General features: G+C 35.1%; 1 protein-coding gene across 3 annotated transcripts; it reads right to left on the bottom strand.

The window, feature by feature from the left end:
* Window positions 1–7,347: 7,347 nt before the first annotated feature.
* Window positions 7,348–19,100, bottom strand: LOC124914448 (prolycopene isomerase, chloroplastic). Of its 3 annotated transcripts, none has more exons than XM_047454998.1 (10): window positions 18,823–19,100; window positions 18,485–18,708; window positions 17,812–17,922; window positions 10,328–10,381; window positions 9,839–10,126; window positions 9,204–9,395; window positions 8,961–9,119; window positions 8,408–8,644; window positions 7,635–7,961; window positions 7,348–7,555 (listed from the first exon to the last, which is right to left on the bottom strand). In XM_047454998.1, the coding sequence occupies exons 1-9, from the start codon at window positions 18,992–18,994 to the stop codon at window positions 7,647–7,649; spliced, it is 1,752 nt and encodes a 583-aa protein (XP_047310954.1). In that variant the 5' UTR covers window positions 18,995–19,100; the 3' UTR covers window positions 7,348–7,555; window positions 7,635–7,646. The 3 variants fall into 3 exon arrangements, with proteins under 3 accessions (XP_047310954.1, XP_047310955.1, XP_047310956.1); XM_047454999.1 differs by having other exon boundaries at window positions 7,639–7,961; XM_047455000.1 differs by having other exon boundaries at window positions 18,485–18,699.
* Window positions 19,101–19,500: the final 400 nt, after the last annotated feature.

Genomic DNA, 19,500 nt, shown 5'->3' with positions numbered 1-19,500 from the left:
CTTCGGGGAGCCAAGTCGTACTGTCCAAGTTGAAGGAGACACCGGTTAAAGAGGTTAGTACTCACTCAAAACATTTTAAGTCTCCTTCTAAAAATGTCAATGATGTAATCGACGATAGAGAATGTGGTTCAGGGTGTAAATCGTGCTAATGAAGACGATGCGACGAGTAAACTCAAAGACTCTGATCAGGTTGAAGCAACCGGTCAGACCACAATCAACCCGGCCGATGAAACGGCCAACTCAGAAACTATTATTCCTCCAGTGCGGGAGGAAGAAGATAAAGAAAGGCAGTCGTCCTGCTCGGCTGGGGACAAATCTGTTCCAACCGAATCCAACTCACAACCGGCCCAAGATGGGCCATCCAATCCATCCATCACACCTGAAGGTCCATCTCATGTTTCGAAAGGAAAACAGGTACTGATCGAAAATACTCCGGTGCAAGGAGGAATTGATTCCCAAAGAAATTCAACTGGTCTCAATCAACCTGAAATCACATCAGACGCTGAAGTTCCGATTTCGGAGGAAGAAGAAGAAGCTATGTTTCAAAAACTCATCGGTGATATGAATGAGGAAGCCGAAGGAATAGCCAACTCGTTCCACTTCTGGATTAGACTCAGAAGTGAAGTCAATCTCTCCCACATGCTCACAAACCTCACAGGAAACAAATACTTGACGGAGCTATTACGGTTAGAGTAGGAGTCTCTCGAACTTGCAGACACTGATATTATCCAAGCAGCCTATGTCAAAACTGAACTAATCGATGAAAACGCTAGGTTGAAAGCAGTAACCGGAGCTTTGATGAATGCAGATGAAGAAGAATCAAACCAGATGGAATTAAAATGATTAAGCGGTTCCAGAGAGTACGAGAAGACATCATCAACAACATTAAACAGCTAGAGGTAGAATGGAGAGAAAGATGCAAACCTCTTTTTCTACATCTCGAAGATTTTCGAAGTAAATCGATCTTTAAAATCGATGAATCTTCCAAATCGGCAGGGGACGGGCAAGAGGGACCTTAGCCGCAAGAAAATGAGAATGAGAATAACCGGGCTAAATCTCCAATTCACGCTGATCAAAATCTGGGATTCGAGCGTATTAAGGAGATCATTACCGACACCGTCGCTTTCTCATTTAACGAATTCAACACGGTCACGGAAGCTAGAATCTATTCCATCCAAGCCGAACTGATTGAGACGGTTCAAGCATCAATCAAGACAACGGTTGAAAAGTCAGTTGAAACGGCAACCGCTCCGTTCATTGAAATGATGCAAGCTATGGAAGCTCAAATTGATGAGCTGACTAAGCTGCAACCGGCTAAAAATCAAGAACAGATCTGAAGGGATGCCGAAACAGCTCTCTGAATCCAAGCCGAATAAGAAGAGCAGGAGCGTTTGAGAAAAGAAACAGAGGACAAGGACCACGAGTTAGTAAAGGAACTCGATGAGGAGGAAAAGGCCAAACAACCGGAAACCACTCCAACTCAAGTCTAGCATACAATGGTAACAAGGCAGAGGGGTAAAAGAAAGAAAATCTCGAGCTTGTTAAAATAGGTCGAACAAAGCGGCATTGAAGGTTCACAACCGGTTGGTCAGATCGAAGAACCTCTCGATAAAGAAGAAGAAGAAGAAGATATTGAACACCTCCATCCGAGGAAGAAGAAAACTGATGCATCTTCATCAGTCGCATCACCAAGTCAGGAACCGTTAACTGTTCCACCATCTCGACCACCTAGACCAGCAGGCGGTCTCTTTCGATTCAACCCACGACAGCCCGGAAGAACAAGTCTTTTTACTGGCTGGTGCATGGACGCGGACAGAAGAGAGAGAGAATGGAATGAAGAGGAGGCCAAGCGGAAAGAAAAGGAAAAGGGAGGACCATCCGACCCCTAGCTTATTTTCTTACTTTATAATTTATGAACTTATTCACTTTACTTATCGTTTAAATTATCCATCGTTTTGAGTTAACCTGGTTTATGAACTTAGCTATTTTCGAAAGATCTTAAATCTAAAATTATAAATCGCACTTTTGATAAATAACTTGTTTTTGAAACTTTTTCTTTGAAAAGTATCAAAAAGGGAGAAATTGATAAACATACTTTTCAAAACCGGCCAAAATTAAGTTCTCTCAAAACCGGCCACACACTACAAGTTTTGAATATTTATTCTAAATAATCAAAAAGGGAGAAATTGTTAGAAAAATTAAGTAGATTAATTTTAAACCGGCCACACACTACAATTTTTGAGTATTTATTCTAAATAATCAAAAAGGGAGAGATTGTTAGAAAAATTAAGTAGGTTAATTTTAACCGGCCTGAGAACTTAATTAATCTCAACTTTCATGTGCATGTACAGATCAAACCGCATAAACCGGCTAGAGAATATACCAAAATAATCCGGCTTCAAATGATCAAGGCTTGATCAAGAGGAACCGACTACAATATCCTAACCGGACCGGCTAACAAAGTTCTCCCAATTCCAGCCGGATCATATTACAAAAAGATCAACCGAAAACTTTGAGATGTACGATGACGTAATATGACGAGATAGATACTTCTTGGAAAAATATAAGAAGATAAGATCCGGATCAGAAGCATGCTATAAAAACAATGATGATCTGATTATCCAAGATCTGAAGCAAGATCTGAATCAGGCAGTCGGAACATGCATGTTTTCCATGTGTCCAAAACTGCAAACCGCTCACGTAATCAAAGCCTGACCGGTGCACGCATGGTTGCCAAGTGTTAGAAAGGTGAAACGTGCACGCAACATCTCTAAACCGGCGTGGTTTCAGAATGGCCAATCCTACAGAGAGAGAAGAAGAGGACCGTTAGGGTATTATTCACTATAAAAGGAAGACGAAGGGTCTTCATTAAATACGGTTCTAAATCTTAAGAGAGAGAAAATTAAGCATCCAACTGTAAAAAGAAATCTCACGCGCGATCCTAAATAGCAGTTTCAATTATTGAAAGTATTGTTGTTGTATTGAGTTATTGTATTACATCAAAGTGAAGTGGTGTAACCGGCGAGTAGCGATTAAGGCTCGTCCGACTTTGTGTGAGTGTTGTAACATTCAAAGTTAGTGGAAATCCTTCTCATAATCTGAGAAGAAGGGGTGAAGTAGGTAAGTTTTCTCCGAACATTCATAAAAAATCTTGTCTTGTGTCATTTTTTTATTTCCTGCTTACTTACTCTAAACCGAACTATAATTCCCCTCAAATCAAACCGAAACATAATCTCCTTCCTTAATCAAACCGGTCTATCTATCCTCCTTAACCGACTTCTTATAAAAATCATCCAACCTTGTGTGTTGCTTCAAGCTGAAATAGACATTTCCGCCCTTGAACCCGGTTCAAGAGTCTGTAACAGCTTGTGCGGTGTTAAGAAACGGTTTTAGTCTCTAACCGGACTATCACCAATCAGAGTATGTTGTGTTGTTGTAAGCGGTTACCCTTCAAAACCGGAACTCCGGTCTTCCAAGGGCGATCCCGATCCTAACAGACATGCAATAAATATGATTTTTATAGAGAAAATTTCTCCCTAAATTCATACATGGAGTTTTTATAAAAAAAAATTGCAATAAAAGTATTTTTAAGAGAAAGAGGTTCTCCTTAAGTTTATGGATACCATGTTTTTAAAAAATTTAGTTAAGGTCTAAAAGTCCCAATATATTTCTAAAGTAAGAAAACTTAGTCTTTGGGAGTGGCTTGGTAAAAATGTGGATCATTTGTTGATCTATTTACACGTATTCCATCCGGATGTGCTTTTACGCCACATGATCTCGGATGAAGTGGTGCCTTATGTCTATGTTCTTGCTCCTCGAAAGCAACATCGGATTGTAGGTTATGGCTATGGCGCTGGTGTTGTCACAAATGATAGGCGACTCCTTAGCTTGGATACTGAAGTATTTCAATTGTTGTTGAATCCACAGCAATTGAGCACAGCAGCTCCCAACAACTAGATATTTCGCTTCAGCCGTTGAGGTTGCTATGGAAGTTTGTTTCTTGCTATGCCATGAGACAAGGCGATCACCAAGGAATTGTCATGTTCCACTGATGCTCTTCATGACCACCTTACAACCTGTATAGTCTGTATTAGAGTAACTTATTAAATTGAAACTGGAATCCTTCGGATACTACAATTCCATATTTTGAGTTCCCTTTAGATATTTCAAAATTCTTTTAGTAGCTACATAATGGGATTGTTTAGGGTTAGCCTGAAATCCCCCATAAACGCCAACAACAAAGAGGATATTTGGCCTGTTTACGGTTAGATAGAGCAGGGATTCGATGATACCACGATAGGTAGTGATGTCAATGATTTGACCATATTCATCTTTATCAAGCTTAAGAGACGAGCTCATTGGTGTTGAGGCAGCAGAGCAGCTCTCCATGCCAAACTTCTTCAGCAGCTCCTTTATGTATTTGCCTAGTTGATGAAGGTGCCTCCTTCAAGTTGACGAACTTGAAGGCCTAAGAAGTAACTTAGCTCCCCCATCATGCTCATCTCGAATTTATATTTCATCATCTTAGAAAACTTCTCACATAACTTGGGGTTAGTTGACCCAAAAATAATGTCATTAACATATATTTGGACAAGTAAAATGTGAGAATCCTTGAAAATTTTAAATAATGTCTTATCAATAGAACCTATGGTGAAGTCATGATCAAATAGGAATATGGTAAGTGTGTCATACCAGGCTCTAGGAGTCTGCTTAAGGCCATAAGGGATACTTAGATGTCGGTCTTTGTTTTAAACAAGCGGGTGTAGGTGATGATAAGTTGAGAGGATATGTTGATGCTGATTTTGTAGGTGACTTTGTTAGGATCGGTGTCGACTATAGAGACGGGAGTCTGAGTATATTTAACAGCTTTCAACTTTCGATTCGATATTAATCCTGTGAGAGATTAAGATTTGTTTCTATTCTTCGTAAATCTTTGCAAGCTCTTGAACGAATTCAAGTACGTAACTGCTTGCTAGATTTGAAGCATTAGGAAAACGAATGCAAGGAGCTACGTAACTGCTTGCTAGATTTGAAGCATCAAGAAAACGAATGCAAGGAGCAAAAAAGAAATAACACACGGAGTTTTTATGGATGTTCAGAGATAAAAATTCCTATGTCACCCCTTCTTCTATTTCCAAAAGGATATTCACTAGAAGGCTTTGATTTATATAACAACTGCACAAACCCAGTCAAAAAATATAGGACTTAATGTGAATATGGGATAATTTAATTGTGGTATATATGGGTTATAAATGTGAATAAGTGTTTGAGAGGACAGTAGGATGATGGTATATATGAGTGCATTTGAGAAGATAGTGTGATGGTGGTATATGTGGGTACTATTTTGAATAAATTATATGTGTTTAAGACGATAGTGTTGTGGTATATGTGGGTGCAAATTTGAATGAACTATATGTGTTTGAGGGAATAGTGTGATGGTGGTATATATGGATGTAAATTTGAATAAATTATATGTATTTAAGAGGATATTGTGCTGGTTGTACATGTGGGTACAAATTTGAATGAATTATATGTGTTTGAAAAGATATTGTATTGGTGGTATATGTGAGGGTAATTTTGAATGAATTATATGTGTTTGAAAGGATAGTGTAATGGTAGTATATATATATATATATATATGTGTGTGTGTCTTAGTCAATAAAAGTGCACTATATATACCATATGAAAATGTATCATATGAAATATTCTATCGCAAGCCGAAACTACGGCATTAAGTTGGTAAAGATCTCGGCATGTTTTGGTCCTGAACTTCTCAGCCCTTTTGCAATGGTTCAAGCTGAATCTTGAGCACTTGTAAGGGGCTACAATTTCCAACCCTTTGCTGCCATGTCTAAGCTGAGATTTTAACACATTTCATGTGAAATTTATCGATCAGACCCTACTTGATTGATGACCCAAGTAGCCTCAAAGTCAATTTATTTCTGCCTATTTATGGAAAGTCAAAATTGAGGAATGGATGGAGAAAATGTTAATTATGTTTACTTTAATCATAACAAAACATTAAGAATGAATAAGTTATGAAAACGATTATTGTAGAAAAGATGAATTAAAGACAATTTATGGACACAATTATACTATCAAATTTGCCTATGGTGATTGATACTAATGACACTTATACCATATCAGATGATACACCTTTTTTGTTTGTTTATATCAATGAAAATGAAAAGTTTGTGTGTACATTAAAAATAAAAGAAAATTTTGTTTATACAACATTCTCACAATATTCTTTGTAAAAATATTATTTATTTAATTCTTAAAATAATTTTAAAAATATTTGTCCATGAAGTCTTTATGAATTCATACAACTTTATTAGTGTAGTTATTTACCCCAAACTTTTAAACTATCATCTTTAGAGGCTCCATGTCAGTTAGACTTATAAAATCATAATTGAGGTCATTGTTTTTTAGTTGAAGCTCAAGAACAATGGCCGATTACTAAACATAATTCCGATTAAATTTTAACTTTCTTACCCTTAGGAATGATCAATCAATAAATGTATTATCAAAGAGCAATGACAAGGACAATGACCGATCAATTCACAATTACGAAAGTTAATACTCGAGAGAGAAAAGAAATCAATGAAAATGAAACTTGTTTTAAATTAAAGTTTGAACTTACAAACATGTGAAAAAGTTCTCTACAAACTCTAAAGACCTTTTTAGAGCTTCAGAATACAATAAGCGATATAAATGGTAAGAGGTTGACCACGTGGTCGAGCAAAATGCCGCTTAGTGAAGGTTATGAGGTCGGCAATGATAAACAATTCAGGTTTTACTTATTTTTTAAGTTTGGAGCTATGTTTTCGTCTGAAGAGTAATTCACGATCTTTACATTATGAATACAATGATCTAACAAAATGAGTTGATTGAAAAAAATGTCTAAAATATTATAATTTTTTTCTTCAACTAATGAATTAGGTGATAAATTCATATATATTAACATAAATGTCTATCATAATTCTATTTAGTACCATATTTATATTTTTATTAATTCATTGTATCTAAAATCATTTTTTTACAATAAATTATATTATAGAGTGAATAACGTCTTAAAATTTTGTTTATAACTTTTTGGTATACAACGTACAGGTATCTATCTAGTTATTATAAATATATAAATTTAAAACTTTTAAAAAATAAGAAAAAATTATATATTTATAATATTATATATTTAATTGTATTTATTAATATTCAAAACATAACTTAGAGTGAGATCAAAACGAAGTGAAGATGGGGAACACAAATATCATCTCGTTTCATCCTCATCCCGGTCAACTACTTGTCAAACCGTGTAAAACCACCACAAACAAGACATTTCAAATCGAAAATCGTGTGACATTATAATTACCATCTTTATCGCAACACAATCTTACATGTTAGATTTTCTTTTAAAATGGAATTGCTGGTATTATAATTAATAACAAAAAAAGATAATATCAACAAATTTGTAAGTTCTTACAAATACAAAGTTACATCCTCCTTTTTCGTACATCTAAATCGCAGTCCTCATCTCGCCATAGTCAACGAAATCCTACAATAAGAAAAACGCCACATTACAAACAAAATTCTCGTAGTCAATTCAATTATTATATAACTAAACAAAAACTCACCCACTTAGAGAATTAGATACCGATTGCATCCAAAAGTTGGGAATGTTGAGTTACAGACACCAAAGTATTTGCGACAATGGCACCACTTGCAGCAACAGCAGGGACACCAATACCAGGAAAGGTAGAATCTCCACAACAATAAAGCTGTGAAACTGGAGTTGAATGCATAGGAAACGAGTCTTTTCCAGCTTTTATAGCAGGGCCATATGTTCCTCTATTCCTTCGAAGAAACCTTTTGTGTGTTAATGGAGTTCCAACTAACCTCACTTCACACTTCTCACGATCAAAATCTCCCCCAAGTACTCTCTCCACTGCTCTCCACAATACCTGCATTAACGAGGAATTGGAACAAAAAAAGATGAAAAATCTGAACCTAGTTATTGCCAAAATCATTTTCCCTATTAACTTCTTTTTTTTCTTCCAAAAAGTGAGGATCATTTCATTGACTGACAGCCAATGCGAGAGTCTCATCAACTGTGGAAAGAAAAAACTAAACCAAAATAATACAAGTCATGCCATGAGTTGACAACGAGATTCTCAAAAGAAATGAGGTAACTTGAAGCTCAATTCTCTTAACGGATGCATGAGGAAGTTCACTGATAAAATTTTGCTTTGACATAATGCTATCTTATATGTCAAACATCCAAGTTAAGTGGCAAGAAACAAGGTAAAAGAACTACTTTCAAATAGATTAAGGCATCAACCCATCATTCTCCTAATTATCTATTGCAATAAACATAAACAACAGATTATAATAAGAAATTATCAAATACCTCAGATCTTTCGGCTTTGAGTTTCTTGTACTCGGAACTCTGGCGATCAAGTCCTTCCCAAATTGCAAACGGTTCAGTTCCTGGAGTATATGCATGCAACACATGTTTCCCAGGTGGTGCAAGATTTGGATCAAGAACGCTAGGAACCGATATCAATACAACATTTTGTTCAGCGTCAACTCCTCTATCCCAGTCATTCACAACAATATGGTGAATGCCTAGGTCATCACGCAAACCCTAACAAAAGAAATAAAAAATGAAACTGGTTAAAGTACAAACAAAAATTACTCAGGTAGTGTAGACTTAGACTTGACTTGGCTAAGCTTAATTTGGAAACAATTAGATTTCTCTTCCAGAGGTGGATCAAATTCAAGATGAATCACATTTGAAAACATAATGTATCAATTCATTTTATTTTATTTTTTTTGCCGTTAAGCTAGAAGAGGGGATGAATTTGTCAAATTCAGTGACCCAAATTCAGCCATATCCGAATGCAGATATAAAAATTGTTTTCACCAAGTAAAGAAGTTTTCTTTTAGTTATGGAATCTCACCTTTCCATCAAAGCCTAAATGCAAATGCATAAACGAGTCACATTGAGGTGTCGTATTGATTCTGTTCTGGTACGACGATGGAATAACTTCCTTTGGCAACAAGTCCAATGTGTCCCACATGGATGCATTGCTAACAACGGCTTTCTTAGCACGAATAAACTGGAACAAACATCGATTTTGTTAATCAACCACAAAAAAAATAATAATAACAAATCTTCGTGACTGACTCATTTATATACCCACTTGACCATTTCTTAACTTCACACCTGCAGCTTGACCATTTTCAACAACAATGTTTTCGACATGACTTTTAAAAGAGATGCGCCCACCAAATTTCTGTAGTCCACGGACAAGAGCATCAACAACTTCACCACTTCCATTAAGAGGATACTCTAGACTGCAACCTGGCTTATACCATTCTGCAAACATATATATCTGAAAGATGAAGAAAAAAGAACATTATTATTATTATTCATGGTCAAAACAGTCTCAATTTATCATATGCTTGGACTTGGCAACTAAAAAAAAAGTTGTCTATATGTACAAGAAGTTTGTTTTCCTTGTTGGGGTTCATTTTTCTTGCTGAATTTTGACAAGCTCAATTCAATTGCTAAGCTTTTGAAAATGACTAAAAACGAGTCCCATACGAAGTGTTTTGTTAACCATGTTAGTTATATAAAATTATAACAAAACACCTATTTATTATAAATCAGATCCAAAGACGAACTGAAGCTAGCAAAATGAACCTTTGTGGACAATCATTTGAGGGTTTCTGCATCATCTAATCAAGGGAATGGTGTGATAATGTTCCCGGTTGCTGATTATTGCTTATTTTGCACAACGTTAACAGAAAAGAACAGTAATTAAGCAATTATTACCATCTCTGCTGAAAGAACAGAATCTGATTTCACCCCAGCCAGCAAGAACGATAGGAGATCAATCCAATTCCGTACAAAGGGATCCTTTAGCTCCAGCGAGTCGACAACTTCTGAGAACGGTTTCAGAAGCTTTGTCGCACCAATTGCCCCTTGAGGGCCCATTTGGGCAAGAGATTTTAGAACAGATGGTCCATATCTAGTAGCAGCAGTTGAGATAACACCCCAATCTCCCCTAATCGAGAGGGGAGGTAGAACCATTGCAGCTGCAGACAGTGGAAGAATAGCATCCTGTAAGCAAGCTTCTTGCATATCAGAGAATAAACAGGAAATCAATGAGAATGAACATCATGCATTGAATAATTTTTTACCTAATCATATTTCAATAAGAAAAATATATAGTATGTGAATTCTGAATTCAGTGTAATGCAAGAAACAAACTCAGTTTTACATGTTTCTGCTAAAGAAATGAATTTTGAGCGGTTTACTTACAAGTAGCTTTTTCCATTCACGGGCAGCAGCAGGACTTGCATACTTCTCAAGGTCCTGAAAAAGTATGAAGATAGTTTGTTAATTGCTTTAACTTAGACATCAACATTTTTATGAATAACTAGAAAAATTTGTGCTATTTATACGGATAAAAATATAAACAAAATAAATTTAAAAAATATTATAATAATATGTATTCAATATTTAAATTTTTTAATAAATCACGAATAATATATTAAAATAAAAAATAGAATACTCTCATTTCATATTTTATTTATTTCGGTAAAATAACTCATCTTCTCACTTATTTTATCATATATTTTTTTTAAAATGAACCTCTCATCTCGTGACTAGGGATGACAATGGGGCGATTCGGGGCGGGAAATGCATTTACCATTCCCACCCCGTTTTAATTTCGGGAATTTTTTTAATACCATCCCCGCCTCATTCGGTTTTTTTCTGTTTCAGGGAATCCCGCGGGGCATTATTAATAATTTTGTTTTAAAAAAAAAAAAATTATATAAACGAATTTTTTAATATAATATATATTGTAATATATTAAAATTTTATATTATTATAAAGAAATAACATTATTACTCTTATAAAATATAGTGAAAAATAAATATATTGGTGATTTAATATAATTAATTATGTTTATTGTGTTCGGGTAGAATCGGGGTAAAATCGGGGCGGGACGGGGGACACAAATACCATCCCCGCTCCATCCCCGTTCGATTTCGGGGAAAACCGTCCCAAACGGGGCAATTCGGTTCGGTTTTCGCAGGGCGGTTTTTAATTCTCATCCTTTCTCGTGGCCTTACACTCACTTTGCTCTATCAAATTCATATTCTTTAATATTTAGCATCGTAATCTTACACTTTGGTCAATTAAATATTTGATTTATATTTTTTAACCACTTTCAATTGTTACCGGCATATTATCCCTCGGTAAACCACATCCCAATCACACTTAGTTAAAGGGTTGTACTTGTTTTGTTAGGTTGCAAATTCGAAACATACATAATCATTTTAATTTATGGGTGGGTCAACCCACAATCCGACCAAGTATCCATTTACTCTCACATACATATCTAAATTAACCATAGTTCACAACTCGACAATTCAGACATTTTAAAAATTAAGCATCATTATATATATATATATATATATATATATATATATATATATATATATATATATATATAAATTGAATAAACGTGAGACAATTTTAACAATATAAGTTTAGCTTTTTAACTAATATATATATATATATATATATTATTAAGTTAAAAAGTTAAACTTATATTGTTAAAATTGTCTCACGTTTATTCAATTTGGTGTTGAATTTAAAATATAAAGCCTTATTAGCCTAATTGGTTAAAGAGTTGTACTTGTTTTGTTAGGTTGCAAGTTAAAACATACATATAGTATTTTTTATTTTATTTTTAACCGTTTTAAGTTTATGGGCGGGTCAATCCACAATCCGACCCTAGTATTCATTTACTCTCACATATATATCCAAATTAACCACAACTCTCGACCCGGCCAAGGGCGGAGCTAGGATTTGAAACCTACCCGGGCTAATTTTTTATCAAAAAATCTATTCGGGCTAGTTTGATAATAATATCAAATAAACAAACAAAATAAACCAAGTTTACTGTCACTAATACCCTTTAGCGACGGAAAATCATCAATAACGACGATAATTTATTGTCGTTATTGTCAAATACAAACAAAATATCTTAAACTACCCGGGCTACAACCCGGTATCACGGCCCATTATTGTCACGATCCATCCAAGGGGATATCGAGGCTCATTACAGTCTTGGCCTCATAGAACGCCTATTTTTCTAGCCCAAGGGGAGGCCCAATCACCTAAGTAGGTCCAACCCAAGGAATATCCTAGTTAAGGAAGGAATATTCTATTTAAGGAGTATATATATTCTAACTTAAGAAGGGATATTCTAATTAAGGAAGATATATTCTAATTAAGGAAGAGATATCTAATTTAGGAAGGGATATTCTAGTTATGGAAGGGATATCCTAAATTAGTGTAATTAAATTATAATTAGAAGGCAATTCCTAATATAGTACGTCAGAAGTCCTATAAATACCTTAGAGGTATTACATTGTAATTACCAAGTATTCTACTCAATATTCAATATACAATTCTTATTCTCAAGTTCTTTCTTGCATTGTATAAAAGGTCTTACTCAATATTCAATATACAATTCTTATTCTCAAGTTCTTTCTTGCATTGTATAAAAGGGCTTACTAGCTAGAATCTGCATCGATCTAGCCTAGTGCCACACGGGTTGAACTTCATCCCGTGACAAGTGGTATCAGAGCTAAGTTGTGCTTCTGCATTCAAGCTGCAAGAGATGAATTCAGGTACTATCGTCACAAGGGTTCTGACCGGCTAACATAAGGACAATGGATCCAAGAGGGATAAGTCCATCGAGAGAGGTGCTGTCATGGAAGCGCTGGTGACCCGGCTTGAAGAAGGCATAAGCAAGCACCAAGAAACTCTCGAAGTGTTTAGCGCGGTGGCCAATAGGGTGACGATATAGAATGAGAAAAGTGAATAGTTGGAGAATGAGGTCATGGGGATCATTAACAATTTGAATCGTAGCATTCGTGACGAAGTGCTGGGATCGGTTCGAGGGAAGATTAATTATATCCGACAAGAAGTAATTGGGACAATCCGAGGATAAATCCATGCGATGATCGACACTCTTCGAAGGGAAATGATGGGGAGGCTCGATACGATGGAAGGTCGGATTGGGTGGAATGGAGGGGAACTTCGAGGTGTGGCACCTCATCGAATGGATATTCCTAAGACAACTTCGTTCAAAGGCTCGAGGAGTGCAAGGGAAGTTGAGGACTTCCTTTAGAGCATGGAACGGTATTTTCGGGCATCAAGCATACTTGATGTTCGCACCAAGTTGCAGACGACCCCTTTCTTCCTAATAAAGATGGCGTTAATGTGGTGAAGAAGGCATGAAGTAGACATTGAACGAGATACGTTGAGGATGGAAACATGGGAAGACTTCAAGACCGAGTTTAAGCGCCAATTCTTTCTAGAGAATGCTGATTTTGAGGCACGAAAGCGGTTAAGTCAACTTGTGCACAACAGGACCATCAAGGAGTGTGTGAAGGACTTCTAAATATTGATGCTCAAATTACCTAGTCTAACGGAACAGGAGGCTTTGTTCGCGTTTATTAATGACCTAAAGACTTGGGCGCAATTAGAGCTGCAAAGGGACAAGGTGCAGAACGTCTCCGAGGCAATTACAGTTATAGAAAGACTGTTAGAGCTCAGAGTGTCTGTGGACAGACCAAAGATCCTCAGGGATGATGAGGAGGAAGGTGGGGGAGATCGCCCACATGATAAGGAGAAAGGTGGGGAAGACCGCCCAGCCAAGAAGGGCATCCACACAACAACTCAAGGAGGCAAGCTGACGAATCAAGTAAGTCAAGAGTCTTCTATATTTGTGGTGCACATAATCACTTAAAGTTTATGTACCCGCTTAAGGGGGAAAATGTTACAGCGGTTAAAAGATCTGAGTACTCTAATGAGGAAGAAGAGACTCAAATAGGATCCTTATGATCCTTAAGACTGCTCAATGTTGTGAAGGCTAGTATCGCGGAACCGATTAAGAGAACAAAGAGGGGCTTGATATTCGTGGATGACTTGATCGGGGGAAGGCGCATCAAAGCACTAGTGGATACCAGAGCTACTCACAACTTCATTCGTGAAGGAGTGGCCAATGCGTTGGGTCTTCGTATCCACCCAACAAGAGGGACGGTAAAGTCTATGAGTACAACAGCCAAGCTGGTAACCGGGGAGCTAAAAAAGTGCACACCAGGATCGGAGCCTGGAATGGGACAGTCTCATTTACATTAGTCCCTATGAATGACTACGATGTAGTGTTGGGACTACAATGGTTCGATCAGGTACGCGCTTGTATAGTTCCTCATTCTAATTCCTTAATTATTTTGGATCACGGAAATACTAGAGTGATACCAACAAGAAGAGAATCAGAGAGTATGTGCATGTTCTTGGCAATGCATTTCAGCCGAAGTCGCAATAATGGTAAAAAGACTTTTGCCACTATTGTCAAGATGGGGATGGGTCCAAGGGAAAAGAAGAAGCACTCGAGGAAGTCCAGATAGCGTGTGTCGAAACCTTCGAGGGGCTCAAGACCAAAGACACCACAAACCATCAAATCCACACAGTTTGACCACATGTTACGTTGGTCAAAGTCAGTCCACCTTCACTCTCGCCAAATCCTTAGGAAATGAAGCAGATCTTGCTCGGACATCTTTGGATGAAGATACCAAGAAGATGAAGAAAGGGACAGGTCTGAAGAGGCGTGCAGTCGAGTTCAAAGAGGTGGACCGAGGAATAGGGAAATTACTCATGCATCAATGTAAGTCTCTACAATCTTTGCTCAAGTGGCTTGTGCGCAAATACGAGGTACCGTTAAAAATTGAGAGGCGTGGGGGAAAGGTCTATCCGATGTCGAGAATTGTTGGGAAAGAGAGGATCTCTTTTGTCAATTCAGGCAGAAGATTAAAGAGTACCGATCCAAGGTCGAACGAGGATAGCCACGACTTAGGTGGGGAGAATGTCACGGCCCATTATTGTCACGATGCATCCAAGGGGATATCGAGGCTCATTACAGCCTTGGCCTCATAGTACATCTATTTTCCTAGTCCAAGGAGAGGCATAATCGCCTAAATAGGCACAACCCAAGGTAATCGCCTAAGTAGGCACAACCCAAGGAATATCCTAATTAAGGAAGGAATATTCTATTTAAGGAATATATATTTTAACTTAAGAAGGGATATTCTAATTAAGGAAGATATATTCTAATTAAAGAATAGATATCTAATTTAGTAAGGGATATTCTAGTTATAGAAGGAATATCCTAAATTAGTGTAATTATTGTAATTAGAAGGCAATTCTTAATATAGTACATAAGAAATCTTAACCTTAGATGTATTACATTGTAATTACCAAGTATTCTACCCATTATTCAATATATAATTTTTATTCTCAAGTTCTTTCTCTCTCTAAGTTCTTCTTGCATTGTGTAAAAGGGCTTATTAGTTAGAATTTGCGTCGATCTAACCTAGTGCCACACGGGTCAAATTTTATCCCGTGACACTGGACAACCTTATACTTGGATCCGCCCTTAGACCCGACAATTCAGACATTTTGAAAATTAAGCATTATATATAGATAATAGATGAGACGGTTTAACTTGACTATTTAAAACTTTTTTAGTCAGAATTGAAACAGAAAAACCATTATAATTGTAATTCTCCAAAAAATTATTTAATTTTTTTTGGTTACTTTTAATATATACCAATCAAAAAGTAATTTATATTTATATATATATATATATATATATATATATATATATATATATATTTCAATTAGTAAATTATAATGAGACATGGAAGTACAAATAATAAAAAGAAATGAAATATTACTTCTTTTTTTCACTTTGTTTTTCACAAAGAATTGCAGTTCAAGAAATAATATTGATTTTAATTTCACTGCATTTTTTATTTTAAATGAAAAAGAATAAAAATTATTTGAACTACTAGAATTTTCCTACGTTTACATTGTTAAGAATACAAACAAAATATCAACAGTATCCTATATAATTTATGAAATACTCACTATAACCTTTAAAAATTAATATGGACAATTTTTCGATATCCAAGATAAATTTCAACTTACTAATTTTGTGACATCACTTCAATAATTTTGCACCCAATAATTTGATCATATCTTATTTTTCCTCACTTCAGCAACTAACAATCACATTCACATATTTAACCACTAATCTCCTCACTTCAGCAACTAACAATCACATTCACATATTTAACCACTAATCTCCCTTATTCCCCAACTGATCAATCAATATTATCTTGTGACCTAATTCCAAACATTTTGCACTCAATCATCTCATAATTATCGACATCATACCATCACTTGGTGAACAACGATCACATTCACATATTTAACCATAACATATTGTTTATTCCTCAATTGACCTCTCATTATTAATCTCGTACCTTATTTCGAGCATCTTACACCAAATCATCTCATTACAAACCTCTTACCCTCATTTCGTCTTTGACTCTTTATTATGTAGGATGAACATTTTAATCATTATATACATCACTTAAGAATTTTTATTTATATTTAAAATTTCATGTAATAATATATAATTGATATAACTAAATCACTCAACTCAAATTAAAAAAAAACAAACTTGTATCCGAAAGACTCTCATTCTCGGTAACATCTTCACTTCCTTCACTTTAATATGTGCACATATTTCAAATAGAACCACAAACCATAATCTCTAAAACACAAATAACAAAATACATTTTGACTATCAACATTATATCTTTTCAGTACCATCACTAACATATATAATTAATGTAATACTTACTTTCACTCTTAAAAAATTAATATTGACATTTTTGCTGAACCCCAAAATAAATTTCGATTTTGTAATCTTATAACCAAATTTCGAGCATTTTGCACCAAATATATGATATTACTGATCTCATACTCTTCACATATCACTTTCAGGAATCTTTATTATGTAATAAGAACATTTTAACCATTACACCACTTAATAAGATTGTTGATATGATTATATATAATTGATATGATTAATCATTAAAAATAACTATTCAACTCACAATAAAAAGAAACTTTGTCCTCTAAAGTTACAAAAAAAAAACTTATAAATAATTAATAAAAAAAAATATTGATTCATCGTTGTATATTTATAAAATCATTTGGTTGAATTTAAAATATAAATGTTAAATAACTTAATTGGTTAGTGTGTTGCACAATTAAATGTTCCAAATTTTAAGGGCGGGTGAGTCATGTGTTATGGTGTGAGAACCCAGTAACCTAACATTAAACATTATAATTATATATATATATATATATAAATTCCTAATAATCAAAAAAATCATTTGATATTATTTTCTTTTTATCAAAAATTCATCTATCACATTTTTTTTTAAACCATTCAATCACTTAATTTATCAACAAAAATATCTTTGCTTGTGTTTTATAAAATTTAAATTTTAAATATAAAAATACATTATAATAAATCAACCAATTAAAACTCAAAATAACCTATTTTTTCATCTAACAATATTTTATTTCAAAATAACCTAACATCAAACAAGCTACAACCTTTAACTTATTTTTTAATTTCAAAGGAATTGTAGTTGGGGAAATAAAACAATTGGAATTGTACAATTACCGAGTTCTTTTTCACAAAGTAATTGGAGGCTGAGAAAAAAACATTGATTTTAATTTTTCTGATTTCAAGTCTCCTAAAAAAAAACTCCAACTACAATTCAGCCCTAATCAAACATAGCCTAATAAGTGAAATATGAAATCCAACAATGTAGTATAGGAAATAGGAATAAGAATTTCACCTTGAAAAATTCAGTTGGTCCAATTCGTGATAGGAATTCACCTTCAGGTATATAAACCATCCAAGAGTCATAGTTAACACATGGAATAGACTCTCCCAATGCATCAAGAACCTGTTGGAAACAAAGCCTATATCATACAATTTCCCTACAAAAGTTCAATAAATACATTACTTGCTCACAAATGAAAAATAATTGTTCAGATGTATTAAAGAATATAATATCATAATGTCCAAAATCAAGATTCAAGACCAATCATTCATCTCTTTAGAGACACCCCAGATATGTTGTTGCAGATTTGGTACTCCATCCTACACCACCTTCACAATATACGTTGACTTTTCATTCTTTCTCTTCATTAATTTTGACTTATCTTATAAAATAACCATTTTTTGTGAAGGTGGTATAGGGTGGAGCACCAAATCTACAACATCAGATTTGAGCCCTTTAAAACACTTCGTTTTCTCTTCTCAAGAGACTCTTGAATTTTGTGTATTTGTAAGCATAGAAGTTCAACATTAAATGTTAATTAATTGTAAAATTTCAACATAACTCTTTGGAGCTTAACTTTCTCTTATTCTCATACACAACTATTAGTAATTATTCTATCAGGTTCTATAGTCACTAATTCATTTACTTTTTAAAGATGGAATCCACCGGCGGGATCTGAAATTACCTGTGCAAGAGGATTAGCCTGAGGACCTCTAGACTGAAAGCCTGAGAAGAGAGATGGTCCAGAATCAAATTTAAAACCCTTGATATCAAATGAATGGGCTGCACCACCAGGCAAATCATGGCTTTCTAATACAAGAACATCCTTCTCATATCTAGCTAGAAGTGCTGCACAACAAAGGCCTCCAATCCCACTCCCGATCACAACAACATCCGCTTCTGGCTTTCCTACAACATCATCATCATCATACACGACTATTTTAGGTTTCCTCTCATCAGCGTTTGAAATTGTAATTATGACCACCGTAGTTAGTTTTGAGTGAAAGAGATAGAGAGATCGACCTGGAAATGATGAACTTTGCAAGGTGGCCTTGGATGGGGAGGGCTCATTGCTGTTTATGGCGGAATTTCGTGGCAAAGAGGGACGTCTCGATGGTTTCGATTTGAGGAAATTGGTAATGGGAGAAGGAAAATGATGGCCGGGTAAGTTCAACGAAGCAGGGGTGAAGGCCATTGTTGTTCGACCGACCAGTGACTAAGTCGTCGCAGTGCTACCGGGAGAGATAAAGGCAACGAACGAGCTTCATTTGCTGTGAATGATGGAAGAAAGCACAAAGCTGCTAACATGTCTGTAGTTCATAAGTGCCCACGTGATTCACATTATATCAACCATTAATCTTTATTTTTATAAATATAGTGTAATAAAATATTAAAATATCATTTATTTTATATTATTATTTTTTATTTAATATATATGTATATATATATCAATATTCTCCTGTTAATTTTTTTTTAATTCAATGAGTCCATTCTCAAATAAAGCAAGGTATCATTTTCAAATTTTCTAATTAATTTGACTAGTTAAAATTTATAAATGTTTTTGAAGAATTATCATTTTTTAATTGTTTTTTTTTATATTTAGGTATTCTAGTTTGTATGAGGTGGTTGGTGGGATTAAAAAAATGAAAAATGATAGAGAACGCAACTTGAGACAGCGATGCCTATGTGGGTTGACAGGGT

Source organism: Impatiens glandulifera, chromosome 9, assembly GCF_907164915.1.
Source record: "Impatiens glandulifera chromosome 9, dImpGla2.1, whole genome shotgun sequence".
Lineage (NCBI taxonomy): Eukaryota > Viridiplantae > Streptophyta > Magnoliopsida > Ericales > Balsaminaceae > Impatiens > Impatiens glandulifera.
The sequence above is the reverse complement of the archived record's forward strand: the minus strand, read 5'-3'. Positions and strand labels throughout refer to the sequence as shown.

Bases quoted from the DNA above. Each gene is read 5' to 3' on its own strand.
- LOC124914448 (XM_047454998.1), bottom strand. From the start codon at position 18,994: ATGGCCTTCACCCCTGCTTCGTTGAACTTACCCGGCCATCATTTTCCT. The intron at 18,709-18,822 runs GTCGATCTCTCT...ATGATGTTGTAG, and splicing joins GCAAAGTTCATCATTTCCAG to GAAAGCCAGAAGCGGATGTT. The intron at 7,962-8,407 runs GTATTTGATAAT...TCGTTAATGCAG, and splicing joins TCAAAGCCGAAAGATCTGAG to GTATTGTGGAGAGCAGTGGA.